The sequence below is a fragment of the Gymnodraco acuticeps genome, unplaced genomic scaffold (genome assembly GCF_902827175.1).
Source record: "Gymnodraco acuticeps unplaced genomic scaffold, fGymAcu1.1, whole genome shotgun sequence".
Lineage (NCBI taxonomy): Eukaryota > Metazoa > Chordata > Actinopteri > Perciformes > Bathydraconidae > Gymnodraco > Gymnodraco acuticeps.
In genome coordinates, this window is record NW_022989947.1 from 881,430 (window position 1) to 901,759 (window position 20,330).

The 20,330-nt window shown below is 41.6% G+C and overlaps 1 protein-coding gene across 2 annotated transcripts; it reads right to left on the minus strand.

Annotated features, from left to right (window-relative positions):
- Positions 1-799: 799 nt before the first annotated feature.
- LOC117542537 (chromatin modification-related protein EAF7-like) lies at positions 800-15,403 on the minus strand. 2 transcript variants are annotated; one of them, XM_034210257.1, is made up of 6 exons: positions 15,249-15,403; positions 12,426-12,809; positions 10,230-10,613; positions 8,030-8,414; positions 5,832-6,215; positions 800-1,047 (listed from the first exon to the last, which is right to left on the minus strand). In XM_034210257.1, the coding sequence occupies exons 2-4, from the start codon at positions 12,766-12,768 to the stop codon at positions 8,149-8,151; spliced, it is 993 nt and encodes a 330-aa protein (XP_034066148.1). In that variant the 5' UTR covers positions 12,769-12,809; positions 15,249-15,403; the 3' UTR covers positions 800-1,047; positions 5,832-6,215; positions 8,030-8,148. The 2 variants fall into 2 exon arrangements, with proteins under 2 accessions (XP_034066148.1, XP_034066149.1); XM_034210258.1 differs by having other exon boundaries at positions 15,236-15,383.
- Between the last annotated feature and the right edge of the window lie 4,927 nt (positions 15,404-20,330).

Genomic DNA, 20,330 nt, shown 5'->3' on the forward strand with positions numbered 1-20,330 from the left:
GTGGGGCCTCAGCATCACTTTTTGGGGGACGGCCCCCTTTTCTCTCGGGGGTCCAACATAGGGTTTAGGTTGGTGAGAAGGGCCAGGGAAATTCTTACGTAGGTGATCGCCTTTATTGGATTCTGTCTTGCCGAGGAGGTCGGCCACGGGTTTCTGGGAGAGGCCGGTGAAGTCTCCTCAGGAGGGTCGGGACGCGGGTATTTCCTGGGCCTTCCCAGCGGCTTCCATACTCGTGGCTTATTCAGCTCCTCTGGCGATCGGCCGGGGGTATTTCTTGGTCTTCCTCTTGTGGCCGGTTCTTTTCTCGGTCGAACAATCCTCCCTTTCTGGCAGCGGCCTAACCTAACTGGAACCCTTATATGCAGGGGATTATTTCTTGTTGCCTGTTGGTCCAACCCTATATAAAACCCCTTCCCTCTTTCATCTTCCGCTCTCCTGTTCAATACTTTTTCTGGGGCTTCCCAGCAACTTCTTTGAGATGCCATTTGATGCTGCCTCCACCTTCCTGGGCCGACCGTCTCTTCTTCACTGATTCAGCATGGGTGTCCTTATTGGGAGAGCCCTGTTTCACTCGGACTCTCTGACTTGCGCTTCGTGGATCCTTTTGGTCGACCCTATTTCCCTTCGGTGTATAGCAGCCTTTGCAGGGGTGCTGAGAGACTTACGTGGCCGGCCTCTTTCTTAGGAGAATGTTCTAGTGAAGCGTCGTCTTTCATCACTGGCCTCTTTCTGGGACCCTGAATCATCGTCATTGGTTGTCTCTGATCCTTGCTGCTCTGTGGTTAATGAGTTTGGACGTCCGCTCCCTCTCGGGGGTCTGTGGGGGTTCACCGTTAAAAATGCCCGAAACCATTAGGTTGGCGTCGGTAACTACAACCTTCAGCTTCTTTGGCCTTCCCCTTCCTCTTTTAGATGGACTGTCATTGGAAATGTCTACACTAGGCTCTTCATCATTGGGCGCCACATCTTCACCTGCTGCCTCGGTCTTTATTATTTCTTCTTCCATGCTGTTGCCGTCAGCTTGGACTGCTTCTGTCAGCTTTGCACCTGTACATGGAAGATTGAAATGGACAATTTATTTATAATTCATAAAACATTTTTGCATACATTAATTATATAATATTGATTATTTACTGAGTGTGAGTGAGCTTGAAAAATGTTTTGTGCAATACAAGTCATTCAATCTTACAATGAGAAATGTATTATTTTCGCTAATGTTTAAAATTAAAATAAATTAACAAACTACTTTGATAGTTAATGAAACTTGGGACATTTCTCAAACAAAAATCTCAACATGTAACCCAGTGAAGATTTTATTGGTATGTTCAATCTGAATTTTTGATGAAAGATGTAAATAATATATGATTATTTTCCTTGTTGCAGAGACCTACAACTAATAATGATTTCCATGACCAAATGCTGATTTTTAAATCAAGCACTCTGAAAATATTTTAAAAAATCTTAAGGGTGTGAATTTACAATGCGCCAATAAAGAAAACTGGAACCAGGAAAAGTGGATGCCTTCACTGTTGACATGAAGTCAGAGGTAGAGAAGAGACCATGCGAGCTTTCGCTGCCACATTTTGAGCAGCCACTACTGGAAATACTTACCGATTCCCTCAGGGCACATTGACACCATTTACCAGCAAAATGATGGTAAAATAGGCAAATAGCTTGTAGATCTATTCAACAGCCCCCCTTCCCCCTGAAAAAACCCCCAATGAGTTGCTATTGAGTAGCTGGTAAAACTTCATTCCCCTAGCCCAGGGGTCGGCAAACCCGCGGCCCACATGCGGCCCTTTAAGCCCTCTGCTCTGGCTCCCTTGAGCTTAGACAAAAATAAGAAGGAAATCAAATAAAAGTATTTGTAGGACTATTTATATTTTGTTGCATGGATGAAAATGTTTCGTATCTTGTATTTTGAGGTGATACTGTGACACATAAATTACATTACATTACATTACATTGCATTTAGCTGACGCTTTTGTCCAAAGCGACTTACAATAAGTACATTCGACCAGGAAGACACAACCTTGAAGAAAACAGAATCATATAAGTATATCAGGTTTCATAGAGCCAAACATTTCAAGTGCTACTCAACTGGCTTTAGGTAATCCAGTCCTTTATTGGTATAAAAGTGCTTCGTTAATCGTTCTAACGCTCGAAGTGGAGTCGAAAGAGATGAGTTTTCAGTTTGCGCCGGAAGATGTGCAAGCTATCTGCCGTCCTGATGTCAATGGGGAGCTCATTCCACCATCTTGGAGCCAGGATAGCAAACCCACGTGTTTTCGCCGATGGGAACTTGGGTCCCCCTCGCAGCGAGGGCGCAACGAGTCGTTTGGCTGATGCAGAGTGTAGTGCACGCGCTGGGGTGTACGGTTTAACCATGTCCTGGATGTAGGAAGGGCCAGATCCATTCGCAGCACGGTAAGCAAGTACCAGTGTCTTGAAGTGGATTCTAGCAGTTACCGGAAGCCAGTGAAGGGAGCGGAGGAGCGGAGTGGTGTGGGAGAATTTAGGAAGGTTGAAAACCAGACGAGCCGCTGCATTCTGGGTGAGCTGCAGAGGGTCGGATGGCACATGCAGGTAGACCAGCCAGGAGGGAGTTGCAGTAGTCTAGGCGTGAGATGACGAGAGCCTGGACCAGAACCTGAGTCGCTTTCTGAGTCAGCTGGGGACGTATCTTCCTGATGTTGTAAAGCGTGTATCTGCAGCAGCGGGTTGTAGCAGCGATGTTTGCAGTGAAGGACAGGTTGTTATCTAGGATCACACCCAGATTCCTTGCAGTCTGAGTCGGGGGAAACAACTGAGGGTGCCGATGTTGATTGTCAGGTCAAGAGTTGGACAATCTTTTCCCGGGAGGAAGAGCAGCTCAGTCTTGTCAAGGTTGAGTTTGAGGTGATGAGCAGACATCCACTGAGAGATGTCAGCTAGACAAGCAGAGATGCGTGCGACGACCTGGGTCTCTGAGCGGGGAAAGGACAGAATTAATTGGGTGTCGTCAGCGTAGCAGTGGTAAGAAAAACCATGCGGGCTAATGACTGATCCGAGCGAGTTTGTGTACAAGGAGAAGAGGAGGGGACCAAGAACAGAGCCCTGAGGGACCCCCGTAGTTAATTGACAAGGGTCGGACTCAGACCCTCTCCAAGTCACCCTGTAGGTACGGTCTTTCAGGTATGAGGTGAGGAGGGAAAGTGCAGAGCCAGAAACTCCAAGTTTTTGGAGAGTGCGAAGGAGGATCTGATGATTCACCGTGTCGAATGCAGCAGACAGGTCCAACAGGATGATGACAGAGGAGAGGGATGCAGTTTTGGCAGTGTGCAGTTCCTCCGTGACAGCAATGAGAGCAGTTTCTGTGGAGTGACCTGCCTTGAAACCAGACTGGTGCGGATCCAGAAGGTTGTTCTGATTGAGATAACAGGAGAGTTGTTTAAAGACAGCGCGTTCAAGTGATTTAGACAGGAACGGGAGGAGAGAGACAGGCCTGTAGTTTATAACATCAGACGGGTTGAGAGTGGGTTTCTTTAGGAGAGGGTTTACTCTTGCCTCCTTGAGACTGTTTGGAAAGTGACCAGAAGTTAGAGAAGTGTTGATGAAATGGGTGAGAAACGGTAGAATATCAGGAGCGATAGTCTGAAGGAGGTTTGAAGGGATAGGGTCCAGAGGACAGGTGGTAGGGCGGGCAGAGGTAATGAGGGTAAGAACCTCACTTGGAGAGAGAGGGGAAAAGGAGGTTAGTGTGTTGGTGGAAGGAAGGTCTGGTGACCCAGCGGTGAGTAAAGGTGAGTCAGAAAAAGAAGAGCGAATATCATTAACCTTTTTTTCAAAGTGGGTAACAAAGTCGCTTGACAGAAGTGAGGAGGGGGGAGGAGCTTTTGGAGGGTCCAAGAGGGTGGAGAAGATGGAAAATAGTTTTTTTAGGATTGGAATAGGAAGATTGGATCTTATCTTGAAAGAAAGTGCTTTTTGCCTGAGAGATCGAAGCAGAGAAAGAGGAGAGGAGAGCCTGATAGGTTAGGAGGTCGTCACGGTGTTTGGATTTCCACCATTTCCGCTCTGCTGCCCTAAGGACGGTTCTATTAGCACGCAGTGCATCATTTAGCCAGGGAGCCGGAGGGGACTGACGAGCCTGCCGAGATGTCAGAGGACAGAGCGAGTCCAGAGTGGATGAGAGAGTAGAGAGGAGAGTTTCTGCAGCAGTTTGGAGGCAGTAGTTGGAACGAATCAGAGGAAGGGAGGGCTGAGAGCACCGACGAGGCAAAGGTAGAGGGAGAGAGGGAGCGAAGGTTACGGCGGACAAGTGTAGGATGGGAAGAGATTAGTTTGTTATGTTTGGAAAGGGATAGAGAGAATGAAATGAAGAAGTGATCGGATGTGTGGAGCGGGTTTACAGAGAGGTTAGAAGTAGCGCAGTTCCTTGAGAATATGAGATCAAGGACATTGCCAGCTTTATGAGTCGGTGGGGACGGAGACAGTGAGAAAGCAAAGGCGGTTAACAGAGATGTTAGTTCGTCTATCTTCCCCATCTGGAGGTTGAAGTCTCCGAGAAGTACAGCGGGAGGGCCAGTTTCAGGGATGTGTGAGAGGAGATGATCTAATTCCTCCAAGAAGTCCCCCAAGGCGCCTGGTGGACGGTAGAGAACAACAATGGTTAACTGTATAGGATGGGTTACTGTGACGGCATGGAACTCAAAGGTGGAAGGAGTAAAGTTAGGTAGCTTGAAGAGGGAAAAGCTCCATTTGGGAGAGAGCAGGAGACCAGTGCCACCTCATCTGCCAGTGGGTCTGGGTGTATGGGAGAAGGAATATGCAGTGGAGAGAGCTGCTGGGGTGGATGTGTTGGATGGAGTAATCCAGGTTTCAGTGAGAGCAAGGAAATCCAGAGACTGCAGGGAGGTGTAGCCAGAGATAAATAAAAAACAAAACGGTTTTAATTAGGTCAACTAAAATATGCGTCACATCCTGGTACGGTCCCGCGCGAGCGCCTTTTCTTGGAGGCGAATAACCTGACCCCCGGCTCGATGAGCGAACTATGGATAAATCAAAGAAAAGTACTGGAGAAACACAGGATTTAATTCTGTGTGGACAGAGTTATATGCTTTCACAGCAAACGAAGCTGGTTTACCGGGATGTTTGATATGTAGAGAGAAGTTGTCAACGGTGGTGCAGCCTTTACTATCGAGGAACAACAAGGGAGAGGAAGACAGCTGACGATCTTCAGTCATAATTCAATGGGGTATGTAATTTATTTCCGAAAACACTTTTTGTTATATTCCATGGAATGCTCTTAACGTCCCGATAGCAATGAATATATTAAATGCTTTGACAATAAATACATACAAAAATTCATCACTGGAAGCCGTAGGGCTGTAAAAAGCACGACCAATCATTTGAGCCGGCCCGGCTAAAATAACTGGATGGCCTACCTGCCTGTCAGCCTTCTATCTGTGCACAAACTTATCTCGTGCCCTCATTGGTCATGTGCGCGTTCGTGTGTGTTGGAGGAGGGACTCTGTAAGAAAGTCTGAAGGAAGAGGCATATTTTTTCCGGTTGTGTACTTTCAAATTCTAGCGCACTCGAGCTGGTTTCTCCATTCTTACCTACCCTACCTTTAACTCTTTTTAGGGTGCAGCTATATGTTTTATTTATTTCAAAAATATTTTTTTTCCCTTCAAATGTGCAGAGGACTCCCCAAGTGCTGTGTTTAATTTATTTTAAAGTAGGCCTGTGTATTCACTCGGACTCTCTGACTTGCGCTTCGTGGATCCTTTTGGTCGACCCCTATTTCCCTTCGGTGTATCAGCCTTTGCAGGGGTGCTGAGAGACTTACGTGGCCGGCCTCTTTTCTTAGGAGAATGTTCTAGTGAAGCGTCGTCTTCATCACTGGCCTCTTTCTGGGACCCTGAATCATCGGCATTGTTGTCTTCTGATCCTTGCTGCTCTGTGGGTTTAATGAGTTTTGGACGTCCTCTCCCTCTCGGGGTCTGTGGGGGTTCACCGTTAGAAATGCCCGAAACCATTAGGTTGGCGTCGGTAACTACAACCTTCAGCTTCTTTGGCCTTCCCCTTCCTCTTTTAGATGGACTGTCATTGGAAATGTCTACACTAGGCTCTTCATCATTGGGCGCCACATCTTCACCTGCTGCCTCGGTCGTTATTATTTCTTCTTCCATGCTGTTGCCGTCAGCTTGGACTGCTTCTGTCAGCTTTGCACCTGTACATGGAAGATTGAAAAGGACAATTTATTTATAATTCATAAAACATTTTTGCATACATTAATTATATAATATTGATTATTTACTGAGTGTGAGTGAGCTTGAAAAATGTTTTGTGCAATACAAGTCATTCAATCTTACAATGAGAAATGTATTATTTTCGCTAATGTTTAAAATAAAAATAAATTAACAAACTACTTTGATAGTTAATGAAACTTGGGACATTTCTCAAACAAAAATCTCAACATGTAACCCAGTGAAGATTTTATTGGTATGTTCAATCTGAATTTTTGATGAAAGATGTAAATAATATATGATTATTTTCCTTGTTGCAGAGACCTACAACTAATAATGATTTCCATGACCAAATGCTGATTTTTAAATCAAGCACTCTGAAAATATTTAAAAAATCTTAAGGGTGTGAATTTACAATGCGCCAATAAAGAAAACTGGAACCAGGGAAAGTGGATGCCTTCACTGTTGACATGAAGTCAGAGGTAGAGAAGAGACCATGCGAGCTTTCGCTGCCACATTTTGAGCAGCCACTACTGGAAATACTTACTGATTCCCTCAGGGCACATAGACACCATTTACCAGCAAAATGATGGTAAAATAGGCAAATAGCTTGTAGATCTATTCAACAGCCCCCTTCCCCCTGAAAAAACCCCCAATGAGTTGCTATTGAGTAGCTGGTAAAACTTCATTCCCCTAGCCCAGGGGTCGGCAACCCGCGGCCCACATGCGGCCCTTTAAGCCCTCTGCTCTGGCTCCCTTGAGCTTAGACAAAAATAAGAAGGAAATCAAATAAAAGTATTTGTAGGACTATTTATATTTTGTTGCATGGATGAAAATGTTTCGTATCTTGTATTTTGAGGTGATACTGTGACACATAAATAAAAAACAAAACGGTTTTAATTAGGTCAACTAAAATATGCGTCACATCCTGGTACGGTCCCGCGCGAGCGCCTTTTCTTGGAGGCGAATAACCTGACCCCCGGCTCGATGAGCGAACTATGGATAAATCAAAGAAAAGTACCGGAGAAACACAGGATTTAATTCTGTGTGGACAGAGTTATATGCTTACACAGCAAACGATGCTGGTTTACCGGGATGTTTGATATGTAGAGAGAAGTTGTCAACGGTGGTGCAGCCTTTACTATCGAGGAACAACAAGGGAGAGGAAGACAGCTGACGATCTTCAGTCATAATTCAATGGGGTATGTAATTTATTTCCGAAAACACTTTTTGTTATATTCCATGGAATGCTCTTAACGTCCCGATAGCAATGAATATATTAAATGCTTTGACAATAAATACATACAAAAATTCATCACTGGAAGCCGTAGGGCTGTAAAAAGCACGACCAATCATTTGAGCCGGCCCGGCTAAAATAACTGGATGGCCTACCTGCCTGTCAGCCTTCTATCTGTGCACAAACTTATCTCGTGCCCTCATTGGTCATGTGCGCGTTCGTGTGTGTTGGAGGAGGGACTCTGTAAGAAAGTCTGAAGGAAGAGGCATATTTTTTCCGGTTGTGTACTTTCAAATTCTAGCGCACTCGAGCTGGTTTCTCCATTCTTACCTACCCTACCTTTAACTCTTTTTAGGGTGCAGCTATATGTTTTATTTATTTCAAAAATATTTTTTTTTCCCTTCAAATGTGCAGAGGACTCCCCAAGTGCTGTGTTTAATTTATTTTAAAGTAGGCCTGTGTATTCACTCGGACTCTCTGACTTGCGCTTCGTGGATCCTTTTGGTCGACCCCTATTTCCCTTCGGTGTATCAGCCTTTGCAGGGGTGCTGAGAGACTTACGTGGCCGGCCTCTTTTCTTAGGAGAATGTTCTGGTGAAGCGTCGTCTTCATCACTGGTCTCTTTCTGGGACCCTGAATCATCGGCATTGTTGTCTTCTGATCCTTGCTGCTCTGTGGGTTTAATGAGTTTTGGACGTCCTCTCCCTCTCGGGGTCTGTGGGGGGTTCACCGTTAGAAATGCCCGAAACCATTAGGTTGGCGTCGGTAACTACAACCTTCAGCTTCTTTGGCCTTCCCCTTCCTCTTTTAGATGGACTGTCATTGGAAATGTCTACACTAGGCTCTTCATCATTGGGCGCCACATCTTCACCTGCTGCCTCGGTCGTTATTATTTCTTCTTCCATGCTGTTGCCGTCAGCTTGGACTGCTTCTGTCAGCTTTGCACCTGTACATGGAAGATTGAAAAGGACAATTTATTTATAATTCATAAAACATTTTTGCATACATTAATTATATAATATTGATTATTTACTGAGTGTGAGTGAGCTTGAAAAATGTTTTGTGCAATACAAGTCATTCAATCTTACAATGAGAAATGTATTATTTTCGCTAATGTTTAAAATAAAAATAAATTAACAAACTACTTTGATAGTTAATGAAACTTGGGACATTTCTCAAACAAAAATCTCAACATGTAACCCAGTGAAGATTTTATTGGTATGTTCAATCTGAATTTTTGATGAAAGATGTAAATAATATATGATTATTTTCCTTGTTGCAGAGACCTACAACTAATAATGATTTCCATGACCAAATGCTGATTTTTTAAATCAAGCACTCTGAAAATATTTAAAAAATCTTAAGGGTGTGAATTTACAATGCGCCAATAAAGAAAACTGGAACCAGGAAAAGTGGATGCCTTCACTGTTGACATGAAGTCAGAGGTAGAGAAGAGACCATGCGAGCTTTCGCTGCTACATTTTGAGCAGCCACTACTGGAAATACTTACTGATTCCCTCAGGGCACATTGACACCATTTACCAGCAAAATGATGGTAAAATAGGCAAATAGCTTGTAGATCTATTCAACAGCCCCCTTCCCCCTGAAAAACCCCCAATGAGTTGCTATTGAGTAGCTGGTAAAACTTCATTCCCCTAGCCCAGGGGTCGGCAACCCGCGGCCCACATGCGGCCCTTTAAGCCCTCTGCTCTGGCTCCCTTGAGCTTAGACAAAAATAAGAAGGAAATCAAATAAAAGTATTTGTAAGACTATTTATATTTTGTTGCATGGATGAAAATGTTTCGTATCTTGTATTTTGAGGTGATACTGTGACACATAAATAAAAAACAAAACGGTTTTAATTAGGTCAACTAAAATATGCGTCACATCCTGGTACGGTCCCGCGCGAGCGCCTTTTCTTGGAGGCGAATAACCTGACCCCCGGCTCGATGAGCGAACTATGGATAAATCAAAGAAAAGTACCGGAGGAACACAGGATTTAATTCTGTGTGGACAGAGTTATATGCTTACACAGCAAACGAAGCTGGTTTACCGGGATGTTTGATATGTAGAGAGAAGTTGTCAACGGTGGTGCAGCCTTTACGTATCGAGGAACAACAAGGGAGAGGAAGACAGCTGACGATCTTCAGTCATAATTCAATGGGGTATGTAATTTATTTCCGAAAACACTTTTTGTTATATTCCATGGAATGCTCTTAACGTCCCGATAGCAATGAATATATTAAATGCTTTGACAATAAATACATACAAAAATTCATCACTGGAAGCCGTAGGGCTGTAAAAAGCACGACCAATCATTTGAGCCGGCCCGGCTAAAATAACTGGATGGCCTACCTGCCTGTCAGCCTTCTATCTGTGCACAAACTTATCTCGTGCCCTCATTGGTCATGTGCGCGTTCGTGTGTGTTGGAGGAGGGACTCTGTAAGAAAGTCTGAAGGAAGAGGCATATTTTTTCCGGTTGTGTACTTTCAAATTCTAGCACACTCGAGCTGGTTTCTCCATTCTTACCTACCCTACCTTTAACTCTTTTTTAGGGTGCAGCTATATGTTTTATTTATTTCAAAAATATTTTTTTTCCCTTCAAATGTGCAGAGGACTCCCCAAGTGCTGTGTTTAATTTATTTTAAAGTAGGCCTGTGTATTCACTCGGACTCTCTGACTTGCGCTTCGTGGATCCTTTTGGTCGACCCCTATTTCCCTTCGGTGTATCAGCCTTTGCAGGGGTGCTGAGAGACTTACGTGGCCGGCCTCTTTTCTTAGGAGAATGTTCTGGTGAAGCGTCGTCTTCATCACTGGTCTCTTTCTGGGACCCTGAATCATCGGCATTGTTGTCTTCTGATCCTTGCTGCTCTGTGGGTTTAATGAGTTTTGGACGTCCTCTCCCTCTCGGGGTCTGTGGGGGTTCACCGTTAGAAATGCCCGAAACCATTAGGTTGGCGTCGGTAACTACAACCTTCAGCTTCTTTGGCCTTCCCCTTCCTCTTTTAGATGGACTGTCATTGGAAATGTCTACACTAGGCTCTTCATCATTGGGTGCCACATCTTCACCTGCTGCCTCGGTCTTTATTATTTCTTCTTCCATGCTGTTGCCGTCAGCTTGGACTGCTTCTGTCAGCTTTGCACCTGTACATGGAAGATTGAAAAGCACAATTTATATATAATTCATAAAACATTTTTGCATACATTAATTATATAATATTGATTATTTACTGAGTGTGAGTGAGCTTGAAAAATGTTTTGTGCAATACAAGTCATTCAATCTTACAATGAGAAATGTATTATTTTCGCTAATGTTTAAAATAAAATAAATTAACAAACTACTTTGATAGTTAATGAAACTTGGGACATTTCTCAAACAAAAATCTCAACATGTAACCCAGTGAAGATTTTATTGGTATGTTCAATCTGAATTTTTGATGAAAGATGTAAATAATATATGATTATTTTCCTTGTTGCAGAGACCTACAACTAATAATGATTTCCATGACCAAATGCTGATTTTTAAATCAAGCACTCTGAAAATATTTAAAAAATCTTAAGGGTGTGAATTTACAATGCGCCAATAAAGAAAACTGGAACCAGGGAAAGTGGATGCCTTCACTGTTGACATGAAGTCAGAGGTAGAGAAGAGACCATGCGAGCTTTCGCTGCCACATTTTGAGCAGCCACTACTGGAAATACTTACTGATTCCCTCAGGGCACATTGACACCATTTACCAGCAAAATGATGGTAAAATAGGCAAATAGCTTGTAGATCTATTCAACAGCCCCCTTCCCCCTGAAAAACCCCCAATGAGTTGCTATTGAGTAGCTGGTAAAACTTCATTCCCCTAGCCCAGGGGTCGGCAACCCGCGGCCCACATGCGGCCCTTTAAGCCCTCTGCTCTGGCTCCCTTGAGCTTAGACAAAAATAAGAAGGAAATCAAATAAAAGTATTTGTAAGACTATTTATATTTTGTTGCATGGATGAAAATGTTTCGTATCTTGTATTTTGAGGTGATACTGTGACACATAAATAAAAAACAAAACGGTTTTAATTAGGTCAACTAAAATATGCGTCACATCCTGGTACGGTCCCGCGCGAGCGCCTTTTCTTGGAGGCGAATAACCTGACCCCCGGCTCGATGAGCGAACTATGGATAAATCAAAGAAAAGAACCGGAGGAACACAGGATTTAATTCTGTGTGGACAGAGTTATCTGCTTTCACAGCAAACGAAGCTGGTTTACCGGGATGTTTGATATGTAGAGAGAAGTTGTCAACGGTGGTGCAGCCTTTACTATCGAGGAACAACAAGGGAGAGGAAGACAGCTGACGATCTTCAGTCATAATTCAATGGGGTATGTAATTTATTTCCGAAAACACTTTTTGTTATATTCCATGGAATGCTCTTAACGTCCCGATAGCAATGAATATATTAAATGCTTTGACAATAAATACATACAAAAATTCATCACTGGAAGCCGTAGGGCTGTAAAAAGCACGACCAATCATTTGAGCCGGCCCGGCTAAAATAACTGGATGGCCTATCTGCCTGTCAGCCTTCCATCTGTGCACAAACTTATCTCGTGCCCTCATTGGTCATGTGCGCGTTCGTGTGTGTTGGAGGAGGGACTCTGTAAGAAAGTCTGAAGGAAGAGGCATATTTTTTCCGGTTGTGTACTTTCAAATTCTAGCGCACTCGAGCTGGTTTCTCCATTCTTACCTACCCTACCTTTAACTCTTTTTAGGGTGTAGCTATATGTTTTATTTATTTCAAAAATATTTTTTTTTCCCTTCAAATGTGCAGAGGACTCCCCAAGTGCTGTGTTTAATTTATTTTAAAGTAGGCCTGTGTATTCACTCGGACTCTCTGACTTGCGCTTCGTGGATCCTTTTGGTCGACCCCTATTTCCCTTCGGTGTATCAGCCTTTGCAGGGGTGCTGAGAGACTTACGTGGCCGGCCTCTTTTCTTAGGAGAATGTTCTGGTGAAGCGTCGTCTTCATCACTGGTCTCTTTCTGGGACCCTGAATCATCGGCATTGTTGTCTTCTGATACTTGCTGCTCTGTGGGTTTAAAGAGTTTTGGACGTCCTCTCCCTCTCGGGGTCTGTGGGGGTTCACCGTTAGAAATGCCCGAAACCATTAGGTTGGCGTCGGTAACTACAACCTTCAGCTTCTTTGGCCTTCCCCTTCCTCTTTTAGATGGACTGTCATTGGAAATGTCTACACTAGGCTCTTCATCATTGGGCGCCACATCTTCACCTGCTGTCTCGGTCGTTATTATTTCTTCTTCCATGCTGTTGCCGTCAGCTTGGACTGCTTCTGTCAGCTTTGCACCTGTACATGGAAGATTGAAATGGACAATTTATTTATAATTCATAAAACATTTTTGCATACATTAATTATATAATATTGATTATTTACTGAGTGTGAGTGAGCTTGAAAAATGTTTTGTGCAATACAAGTCATTCAATCTTACAATGAGAAATGTATTATTTTCGCTAATGTTTAAAATAAAAATAAATTAACAAACTACTTTGATAGTTAATGAAACTTGGGACATTTCTCAAACAAAAATCTCAACATGTAACCCAGTGAAGATTTTATTGGTATGTTCAATCTGAATTTTTGATGAAAGATGTAAATAATATATGATTATTTTCCTTGTTGCAGAGACCTACAACTAATAATGATTTCCATGACCAAATGCTGATTTTTAAATCAAGCACTCTGAAATATTTAAAAAATCTTAAGGGTGTGAATTTACAATGCGCCAATAAAGAAAACTGGAACCAGGGAAAGTGGATGCCTTCACTGTTGACATGAAGTCAGAGGTAGAGAAGAGACCATGCGAGCTTTCGCTGCTACATTTTGAGCAGCCACTACTGGAAATACTTACTGATTCCCTCAGGGCACATTGACACCATTTACCAGCAAAATGATGGTAAAATAGGCAAATAGCTTGTAGATCTATTCAACAGCCCCCTTCCCCCTGAAAAACCCCCAATGAGTTGCTATTGAGTAGCTGGTAAAACTTCATTCCCCTAGCCCAGGGGTCGGCAACCCGCGGCCCACGGGCCGCATGCAGCCTTTTAAGCCCTCTGCTCTGGCTCCCTTGAGCTTAGACAAAAATAAGAAGGAAATCAAGCTCCATGAGCGAACTATGGATAAATCAAAGTAAAGAACCGGAGGAACACAGGATTTAATTCTGTGTGGACAGAGTTATATGCTTTCACAGCAAACGATGCTGGTTTACCGGTATGTTTGATATGTAGAGAGAAGTTGTCAACGGTGGTGCAGCCTTTACTATCGAGGAACAACAAGGGAGAGGAAGACAGCTGACGATCTTCAGTCATAATTCAATGGGGTATGTAATTTATTTCAGAAAACACTTTTTGTTATATTCCATGGAATGCTCTTAACGTCCCGATAGCAATGAATATATTAAATGCTTTGACAATAAATACATACAAAAATGTCATCTCTGGAAGCCGTAGTACTGTAAAAAGCACGACCAATCATCTGAGCCGGCCCGGCTAAAGTAACTGGATGGCCTACCTGCCTGTCAGCCTTCTATCTGTGCACAAACTTATCTCGTGCCCTCATTGGTCATGTGCGCGTTCGTGTGTGTTGGAGGAGGGACTCTGTAAGAAAGTCTGAAGGAAGAGGCATATTTTTTCCGGTTGTGTATTTTCAAATTCTAGCACACTCGAGCTGGTTTCTCCATTCTTACCTACCCTACCTTTAACTCTTTTTAGGGTGCAGCTATATGTTTTATTTATTTCAAAGTGGGCCCATTTTAATAATATTTTTTTTCCCTTCAAATGTGCAGAGGACTCCCCAAGTGCTGTGTTTAATTTATTTTAAAGTAGGCCTGTGTATTATTTTTTAATTCTCCTTATAAGAGTTATTTGTTTCTTATTAGAGGTTAACAGTTTTATATAATGTAATAAATAGCCTAATAAATGCAAAAAAACTGTAGTTTTTGTCTGATGTAACAATAAAAAACTATGAAATAAGTTTTGCGGCTCCAGACAAAAAAATGTTTTGGAAAAAGGAGCAAAATGGCTCTTTTGGTCAAAAAGGTTGCAGACCCCTGCCCTAGCCTCTGGCCAGTGGACTAAAATATATATGTTGTACCTTTGATCAATTTATAAAAGCTTTAAAATTGTCTTTATATCAGTAAAATATTCGAATTATTAATTTGTTAAAAAATAAAATGTCTGACAAAATGTATACCATTACAATTTTGTAAAAAAATTAAAAAGGGGAGGGGTCATAAACAATCTACATAGACGACATATTCTGAAGAATAAAGAACACATTTAAATACATGATAATAAATGTAAATAAAACGGTTTTTTTTTCCTTTAAAAAAGTGTTAATGTATTTGTATCCGCGTTTCATTTAAAGCTGTTTTTTGTACATGTATTAAATGGACTACGATATTTCAGCGGCAGGAAGGCGCACCGATATTAAAGGAAGCTAACCATAACATGCACATGATTATCAATGAGTTCGTAAACTGCGTATTCAAAATCAAGTTAAAAAATCTGGAAAATATTTTAAAAAGTCGTAAGTCTCTCATACCTTTTGTGCTGTATTTAAAGCACTAAAGATTTGTAGAAATGTAGGGCCTTAACAACCACTGCGAATGTGGACTAGATTGTTTTCCAGGTAATAGTCAGCTTCAACATCCGCGGCGAAGGAGAGTAGCCAGCGGCGGGAAGCAGAAATAAATCAGCAATTGACAAAGTGCATACCTGCAAACCTCACCTTAAAGAAATCTTCTGTAGGATTCAATCTTCTTGTTCATAAATGCATCGATAACCCACACAGCCCGTGAAGTAAAAGTCCGGGCGTATTGTTGATGTGATGGCTGTTTAAATTTGCGACCACTACCGGTCGTCCGAGACTTTAAGGAGTCCCTGATGGAAACAGTAGCGCAGAGTTTCAGTTCCGGATCCAGTTGGATCAGGAGCTTCTTCAAGTGTCCAACCTCATATAGAAATGTAATTGTTGCGCAGTATTTATTTCCTCAGTCGTTGTTTTAATACATTTATAATATCCTCAACAAATTTGTTTTCGAATAAAGATGTGCTTTTTTTTGCATTAATATGTTGTTCTGAGTCAGTTATTCCACCGACATGGTCACCTACAGTTATGCTCAGTGTGTGGGATTTTATTTATGCATTATAACTTTTATTGTTTCTCTATTGTTTATCTCGGTTTCCATTTTATTATATATTGTGTTGTTGGTTTTAACTTCATTCCGTTCTATGTCTGTTACTATATGTTCAGTGTTAATAAGCTCTTTGTAACTGAGTTCGAAAGATGCTATATAAATAAAGGAGGATGACACCTCTACGAAAAGACAAGTACATAACATAAATAACATACAATTAGTTACATCCACCATTCTGATTTGATGGTGATTCAAATATAATGTATCCAACACTTGTTTGAATAAAGTATTTGTTATAAAAACGATTTCACAATGTATGTTTTGGTTATATTAAAACTTTTTTTTATAGAGAGTTTTATATGTTGACTTCATCAAAATCACAAAGTCACATTTCACCTGAAGTGTTAGGGCATACCCAGGATGTAGGATTGTTGAAGCCACTGATTTGTAAAATATATAGATAAAAAGATAGATGTACAATTTCCACATCATATATGAAAACATCGATTACAACTGAGCCATTTATTGAGACATAAAAAATATATTTCAGCCCCCTCGGCTCACTGACTGCCTACACAGTATTAACTAATTGTTAGTGCATGAGTGTGACATTGTATTTGAAGAGCTAGGGACAGGAAACAAAGTTTTTTCTAATTACTTAGATGGCAATGTATAACCAACTTAAATGGCCTTCTTTAAATGTAAGAAGACACACGCATTGGCTTCAGCTGATATTTAAATGCATTTATCTTAACTATCCCCCTTATTTAAAGCAGTATGTTGTACCCTACTCACCAAATCATGAAGTTAGACATTCTGTTCAGATTTATTTCTCTGTCCCCTCTGCAAAAAAATTGATTGGCAGAAGAGCGTTCATGTTCAAAGCCCCAACTGACTGGAATACTTTACCTGCTGCTATTAGATCACTTGCATCGTAGGGTATGTTTAAACATGCATTATCATCTCACTTTCAACTGGTCTGTACTTGTTATTAATGAAACTGATATTGATGAAACTGATTTGCTCGACTGTCTCAAATTGTAATGATTGTATGCATTGCTTGAATTTTACTTAACAGACTGTATGTGGTTTGTCTTGTGTGTCATGTTTTGCATTTTGTCTTTTTGTTTATGTATGTCTGTAAGTTGTTGCTATTGTCGGGACCCCCTTGAAAACGAGATGGTGCATCTCAAGGGGTTTATCCCAATCAATACAAATGTCTATAATACTGCACAGGTCATTTTGTTTTCTCATAAGGTCATATCATATGTGCTCTGACACAATCAACTTCAGATACTTACATTAAAGTTTAAAGAGGAATTCATTTACATGAAAATAATGAAAATGCTGATGGCTGACACAACTGCTTTAGTTTATATTGTTTAAAGCGAGACTACGCAACTCTTAATAGAAGACAGTAAAAATGTTTCAATTCAATACACCTCAGGGTTTTGCTGCAACAGACTTACATGCTTGTGGTGGTCATACAAATCTAAAATGTATATACGTTGTAAATTAAAAGCAACTTAATTACTTATCATCACGTATATATATATATAGTTTTCAAACGTCATATCACATAGAAATAGTCTAAGTAGAACAAGTACCTTAAAGTTGTACTTAAGCAATACAAATGATTAAAGAAACATACACTTGTTATTTTCCAACATTTAAACTAAGACAATAAAGTTGTAAGAATAAATATCCTTGATAAGAGTTTCAAAAGACTCATACGGCATAAGATAAGTTTATTGATCCCTAAGGAAAACAATCACAGCAGGAAAACGTTGATTCATACTTGTAACCTTTACAAACTAGAATAGGCCTAATGCTACCGTTTATATCCTAAATACTATTAACTTTAATATTACATGTATGATTGTGGATCTGTCTTCGATCAGTATCAATTTAAACTGAGTTTATTAATTGCTTTCGCTTCCTCATGTCTTTCCTGTGCTTCACCACAGAGGGGAACCACATTGTCCAAGAAAGGAAATATATAGGAAGAAAAAGACCTAGAAAAATCAGAGGCAGATTATGTTGCAGAGGCTAGTTGGATAAGGGGGTGGAGTTTGAGGTACGGGCAGATTGATGAGGTCAATAAGAAGAATGCAAGAGAAGAGAAAGCAATATGCAAATGGTGTTTATATGACTGTGAGGAGAGCCAGAGAGGCTGTCGGTTCAAAAGGGGGAGAGGGAGGCTGAGAGAAAATGACAGACGTGGCCGGAGGAAAGGAAAGGAGCGTTTGAGAAAGACAACCCCTGAGAGACAGCGAGCTGAACCCGCTGCCCCAACTCAACCCCCCTCCTCACCCCAACCCCTCCCTGTGTGCTTTGCCATGGTTACCAGACAGGGCTCCCAATGCAGCCAGTTAATGTGTTTTTCAGCGGCAGGAGCGAGCTGGGTACTAATGTGTTTCAGTCTGTCTACTGCACAATCAATGTCAACTGTCCTGGGATGCACAAACACATGGAGGGGCTGAGAGCCAGGGAACACTGAGCCCCCTGGCTGAGAGTCAGGGCCACACACTGAAAGAGGACAGCAACTTTCATTTATTCACCTGAAAACTGCCGGCTCTAGCTTTGTTAAGCAGTACAACAAAAAAATTGACTTGTTTTTTGTGTTTTGTATAGGAGCCAGATATTAAATTGATGATTACTTAATTATCTCACATTTAATCTGATTTGAAATCAAACATTTATTCTACACCGCTTACAAACCCCAAAACGCCAGTCAATAGAAAACAGCTGATCATGTTTTATTTAAATCCTTCTCAATGTCCTTTTCAGTATTTATTGGATTTATATGGAATATCACAAAAACAACATGTTTTTACCATTTGTTGAATTTTATTGACATATTTTCATCAGAAAGAGAAGATTCAGAAGGTGCAAATCATTCATCCATAAAAATCATAAAAATGTAAAGCTGCAACAAGCTGTTGATTCATTAATTAGTAGATCAGGAGAAAAACTACTTTGCTAGTCAATCCTTTAGGTTTCACTTTTTTCTGACATCTTATACGGCAAATTATTAATAGATTTATTGAGAAAATAATCAGATGATGGAGCCCTGTGAAAATTCACACCTTTTAACCAACATGTTCCCTGTCAAAATCCAACAAATGAATGGGCATCAAGGTGATGACACTTGTTCTCTTGAAGACACGTCTTGGATGCCGTTGATTTTAAAATCCGATGTGAGTCATACATCGGGGTCATGAGCCTTGGCTGTCTTTTTATTGAACCGTGTAAGTGTTCATTGCACAAAGCCAGCCGAAAGGTACTGCCCCCTCCAGAGAACACGTCGTCTCCTCCTGGCTTTCCATGATGTCTGGAACATTTCGGGAATTCTCTCCTGATGAGTTCCTTCAGTCGATACGGCTCTGCAGATTATTTTTCCTATGTTTCTCTTAATCTTATGATTTATAAAAAGTCCATGCCCTCAGATGCAGCTGCATGCGACTTTGTTCCCAAGGACCTCACCTGTGACCTTTCACATCATCACAGGTTAAGGGTCTCAGGGACAATGAAGCACACCGCCAGACAAACAGCTGATCAAACAGCCTCGTCTGCAGGTGAAATCCAACTCAATGTTTTTTCTGTAAACTGTGAAATTATAACATGAAAAAGATCCCGTGACGTATGTTTGTGTGTAAATGACATATTGGTCTATTATTCATTATGTTGTTCGTTAGCTTAAGGAGATTAATTTTGACATGAAATCAACATTTCAACTAGAGACAGATACATCTCATCTTATATTAAAATTAAAATAGGCCGTTAATGAGCGACAGTGACTACATCATATCGGCTGGTTACCGTTGTTTGTTAACCGATGCAGTCCGACTGTTTCGTCTCGACACGTCTTCACAAAATGGATTGCATCACATCCTGCGGAAAAATACATATTTAGTTAGAGTACATTGTAAACCATAAAATCTCGTTATTTATCCGTGGCTCCATCGTCACGGCCCGTTTACCGTCCGTCCTCCTGAAATAGCCAGCGCCTTTTGTCCAGTGCAGGTCTGTGCGGTTAGACATTCAAACGAAATGCCCCCTGCTGGCAGACAGATAGACAAAGACACATGTACGCAGAGGAAAATCCTCAAATTCTATGTATAAATCTGGATTTTGCATTTGGGATGAGCAAACGGCCTGTATGAGCGTTAAGCCCTGACCAAGCAGTCATACATTTCACAAACACGCTGAGACTCGACTTTCCGCTTATGCACATGCATGAAACATCCACAGACAGCTGTGCCCGGAGCCGCAGACAACACTGTCGTCTTATATTTCCTACAGGCCCTGTGATCTCACAGGATTATGCAATCACTCCCCCGTGACAAAGATGTTCAGCCTTGAGGGAGTTACACTGATTTACTCTTCACCAGACAAAATAAATGCCACACAAGCCTTACACTGCAGATGCCACATGAATATGAGCCAGGGTCCAAATAACTGGTAACCAGCTGAAACGCTCCTTTTGCATCACATGCAAGTCTGTGCAGACGACAGCTTCATCGTCTGGCAACGAACCAGAACAATCCATTACTTACTAAATCTGTATGTGGCCAGGTGCGCACACATGCAGACAAACATGCGACTCCACAAAGGCACACAGAACATGAAGCGTTTGGCTGCCAGTGTGAGAAATCTGACTGCCTCTCTGT

Coding starts and splice junctions, on each gene's coding strand:
- LOC117542537 (XM_034210257.1), bottom strand. CDS start 12,768: ATGGAAGAAGAAATAATAACGACCGAGACAGCAGGTGAAGATGTGGCG. Junction 10,614..12,425: donor TAAGAAAAGAGGCCGGCCAC/GTAAGTCTCTCA, acceptor TTCCATGTACAG/GTGCAAAGCTGACAGAAGCA. Junction 8,415..10,229: donor TAAGAAAAGAGGCCGGCCAC/GTAAGTCTCTCA, acceptor TTCCATGTACAG/GTGCAAAGCTGACAGAAGCA.